The 4,800-nt window shown below is 33.4% G+C and overlaps 1 protein-coding gene across 1 annotated transcript in view; it reads right to left on the bottom strand.

Moving 5' to 3' along the window:
- The window catches only part of CCDC178 (coiled-coil domain containing 178), a 189,303-nt gene extending 184,996 nt beyond the window's left edge, over positions 1 to 4,307 (bottom strand). The window contains 2 exon segments of the mRNA XM_019473739.1: positions 2,205 to 2,332; positions 4,250 to 4,307. Of these exon segments, the coding sequence (XP_019329284.1) occupies positions 2,205 to 2,332; positions 4,250 to 4,307 (186 nt within the window).
- Positions 4,308 to 4,800: the final 493 nt, after the last annotated feature.

Genomic DNA, 4,800 nt, shown 5'->3' with positions numbered 1-4,800 from the left:
GTTGCCCAGAGAGGTGGTGGATGCCCCATCCCTGGAAACATTCAAGGTCAGGCTGGATGGGGCTCTGAGAAACCTGATCTAGTTGACGATGTCCCTGCCCACGGCAGGGGGGTTGGACTAGATGACCTTTAGAGGTCCCTTCCAACACAAAGTATTCTATGATTCTATGATTCTATACATCTCAGCTGTTATTCACTTCTTCTGTTTCCTAACAAAAAGCATAATGGGCCACTGAATTTAGTATCATAAGAGGATCTAATTAGTGTATGTACAGATGAATGCTTTTTAACATTTTAAAATAATTACAAAGTTTTTGAATTCCTAAAAACTGTGCATCTCCAAATGGCTGGTAATAAAACACAGCTTTTGTGCATACATGTTATGTATTACTCAATTTTGTAGAATGTTTTTTAAAAATCCCTTAGTATTGTTAATTCTATTTTCACTCTTAACCTCTGTACTTTGTTTTTAGTCTCAAAACTACAGCAGAGATTCTGTCTGAACTTCACATGCTTTTTGGCTATGTCTACAACAGTAAATTAAACACTGCCAGGGAAGTTTTCTGGGCCCAGCAACTTGATCACCTACACCATTAAACTGTTACTAAATCTTACTGGTACAACCTACGGTAAGGGACATTACCACATTCACAAACCATTCCCAAACTGTTTCCAAGCACAGTTCAGGAACTGGAAAGAGTCAGGGACCATTCCTCAAAAGCAGTGCGCATAATGTCTATCCTGGTTTGGAGGGTAAGAATTTAGCAGTATGGATATAAGGTTTTCCATGTCAACTGGACGCATTGCTGGTAATATTTAACTTACCAGCAGAGGTGTAAATAAATTCATACATAGACAAGTAAAATCCAAACTGCCTATATTTGTAGTATAGCCATTTCAGTATATATGCCTAATTTTTATTTTTAAGAGCATTAATGAAATACTCATACTATAGCAACCCCACCTTTTCTCCTCTTAACTCATAGTTATAATGACGTCACCATCTAGAGGCCTCAGACTATTTTAAATCTCTGCATCCTAAGTAACACAAACTTACAAGAGATGTGGAAAATATGCACAAGACTTACACAACCAATTTAAGCTAACATTAAAATGAATAAATATCTGGACATGTCAATGCTTATCCATCTAATTCATGTATACTGATGACAAAATTATGACATTAAAATAATTTCAGTATTCTCACATTATTTTAAATAAAGATGAATGAGGCAATATAAAATTTCCTATCAAATTAATGTCTATACTGTAAACCAAGATATAACAGTTGTTCATACACCTTGGATTCTTCTACCATCTATGCTGCAGTTGCAGAAATCTTCCTGCAGAGTATTTAACAGCGTTTGTGGAATACTAATCTAAGATAGTTTTCCTGATGTGCTGCTATGACGACATTATTGTTGGTATTGGAGATAAATTATTTAAATATAACTTGTCTGTGCAAGCAGTGATCAGACCTTACTGCAGTGTAGACATATGCAAAATTTATTAACATTTGGAAAACACTTCTCCAGCAAAAGTGAATGATTTAAATGATACTAATCATGTTCTCAAAGAAGTTAATAGGAAGATTTTACTATATATTGCATTCTTTCTTCATCTACCTACCCGTTTTTTTAGCTTCCCTTTATACTTGTTTCTGTTCAGACAAAATCTATGTAGGCTAGGAAAACATCATGTACTGCTAGAGAAAGAACCATAACATTTTCAAATTCATGTCTCTCAATATGATAGTAAAGAAATTTTTTAATCAAGGAATTGTTAAGTACTCTTCAGGAAAAAACATTGCTTACTATAAATGACAGAAAATGGCACATAGCTCAATTTGACTATCTACTCAAGAGTAGTATCAAAAACTCTTTTGCAGACAATGATATCATTGAAGCAACTAGACTCTGTGCATCTGAATCGTCATATATGAATTTACTAATCTTTATGATGTATTGATATTGCATTATGGTATTGTGGTATATTGATTTTAATAAGATAGTTTGATTTGCCAAAACTGTTAAGTAGATGAAAGACACATCATGACCAGTAAATGAACCTGCTGGGCACTATTTTGAAGAGTACATATAACATGAAGTTAAATTTTTATAAAAATCAACACAGTAATCCTATTTAAAAATATTCTTGTTCCTATAAAGATAAAAAGCACTTGGCCATTTTCAACCATAAATGTACCTGTTGAAAGCATTTCTCCATCTTTAATTCTAACTCTTGAATGTGACAAATAGCTTTGTTAATACAGGGTAATGGAGTATTCACAAAAGCACAGCTACGTTGCCTTGTGGTGATCCACTTGTTCTTATCTGGAGAAAGAAAGAGAATACAGAAGGCTGCTGAACTTGTGTGGGCATGTGTGAGATTTTCTCATACCTGATTTTCTTCCTTTAATTTGGAACTTGGTAAGCTTTGGTCTTGAAATTGACTAAGATAATGTAACAGCTACATCTATTACTATGCATACTTTGTGCACAAAATGTTATTCCTTTTTGAATGCAATCTCAAATACAAGGAGAGAGATTCAAAAATGTTTGAAGAATATGAAGGAATAATTTTAAAGAGATGAGATGATAAAGGGGGCTAGGGTTAAAATACAATTTGCTATAACTAATTTTACATAACTAATCCCAAATGAATCGAGTTTGATGATTTTACGCTAGTCCTCAGCAAGGATTTTGTCCAAACGGTAAAATAATATCAGAACCCAAAAAGGCAAAGGTGGCAGCTACTATAGAAACACCCAGAGCAAAACAGAAAAGGTCACAAGGCCTTAGAGGCAAGCTTAGACTACTCTTATGTATACAATACTTAATTCCAGCACATGTTTGCCTCAACCTTATGAAAGAATGAAGTTCCAGAACAGTAGTTCCCATGCTGGGAATTTAAAGCTACATAACATAAATGAACTGTTTTACGAGAACATGCGGATTTCACAATTATGTTTTCTTTAAACTCTGTTAGCCTTATAACCACATAAATGAATGATATTGTGGCACACTACTGAATGTTAACTATTTATTTAATACACAGAATGGGAATCTGACTGCAGCGGTCACTAATGAAAGGTGTCAGGAACCAGAACAAGACACTGAAACTTAGCAGTAGAGCTACTAAAAAGTCTAAGAAGCTGTCCTACAAACATGAAACATTAACCCAATTATGTTCAGAGCGATACAATGCTTTAATGTGCCTTGGAGATGAACCAAAAATAACAATAACAGTAATAAGGATTAAACTGTAAAATAGAAGCAGATAACCTTTATATACAGTCTGTGGATTTCTGGTTTTTTTTTTTTAAAAAAAGAATAATCTCTTAGTGTCTTAATTAAAGTGTCAGCCTAAAATATTAAAAGTCTGTAGGTTACATAAGGCTCTTTTAACTTTAGTTTATCATAAACAGCCTTACTGGAATGGAAAAGATGGTTTGCAAGATTTTGTTTGAAAAGACAGCCCACTGAAATGGATATCAAAACCTATTTAATAGGATCTTGCTCTGCCTGTTCCTAGAGCCAGAAACCTTCACAGGATGCCTACACAGGACAATCCTAACAAAGCATATATAGACTTTGTATCTTTCTTGCACTCTGAAGCACAACACAGAAGTTCAGATTTTGAAACCAACCATCACTTTTATTTCCCCTAGTTGCTTCTACTGTTATTATTCTGACATTTTACTAAATTAACATTAATGTTGTTGTAAAAATTATGTTTACTTTCTTTACATCACTAATGCAACTAACAATACCACCATTTCCAAAAAAAAGAAATTTTTGAACAGCTTTCATAAAAAAAGATTACTCCCTTACTGCTTTGGTCTTCCTTGGTAAATGCAAACGTTTATACACGCAAGTCTTCTAATCCCTTTGTAAAAGCAAGCTAGAAATACAACTTGGTGAGAAAGTGGAATTATTTATTGTTTCCTTAAAATCTAAAAATTAAATTTAAATGACAAATGAAATACAGCCAATTTTGTTTTCAGATAGAAAACTGAACTATCATTAGAGGATGAAGTGACACCAGTAAGTCAATGACTGATACTCAAAGTCAACAAGTGCATCATTTGTATGAAGGTTTTTCAAGCACTGCGACATAAGAACCAAGGAAGAGGAATAGTGTTATATAATATTACAAATACAAAAGACAAAATAATTTCTTATACCTTAAATTTAAGCCCTTCATTAAACTATTTGAAAACTGTACAATAGAAGACGTATCTGACATACCTTGGGATGGCTTATTACTGCCCGTAGAAGAACAGGAAAATGACTGGTTTTCAAACATTATTGCTGGTAGTACTTTTCAGCCTTTTGATTAGAAAAATAATAATACACATACATATATACATACACATATACACATCTTAAAACCTCTTATTTTCATCAGCAAGAAAACGTATTCCATCAGTGATATATCTACAGTATTTTTAAAGGTTAGCAAATCCATTTTCACTTTTCCTACTAAGGAAAAAACAGCAATTAAACAGTTGATGGCAGTACAAATCACACAGTGGATCCTATTTAAGTAATGAAATTACAGTTAAAAATCAAATGAAAAACAAGACTGCCAAATTTCAGCCTATGTGGCCTGGCTTTTTAAATTATACAGGTTATTTTGGAGCCTATCATGACAGTCGTAACCAACACTAACTAGAGAAATGTGAAAAACAAAAGGGATAACCTATGAGATGAATTTTAATTAAGAAACTGTCAATGGAAGGGAGGTCCATAAACCTGTAGTCTGAAACACTGTTGTCTCAATGGACAGAAGACATGTA

The sequence above is a fragment of the Aptenodytes forsteri genome, unplaced genomic scaffold (assembly GCF_000699145.1).
Source record: "Aptenodytes forsteri isolate BGI_AS27 unplaced genomic scaffold, ASM69914v1 Scaffold23, whole genome shotgun sequence".
Lineage (NCBI taxonomy): Eukaryota > Metazoa > Chordata > Aves > Sphenisciformes > Spheniscidae > Aptenodytes > Aptenodytes forsteri.
This window is presented reverse-complemented; position numbering and strand designations above follow the sequence as displayed.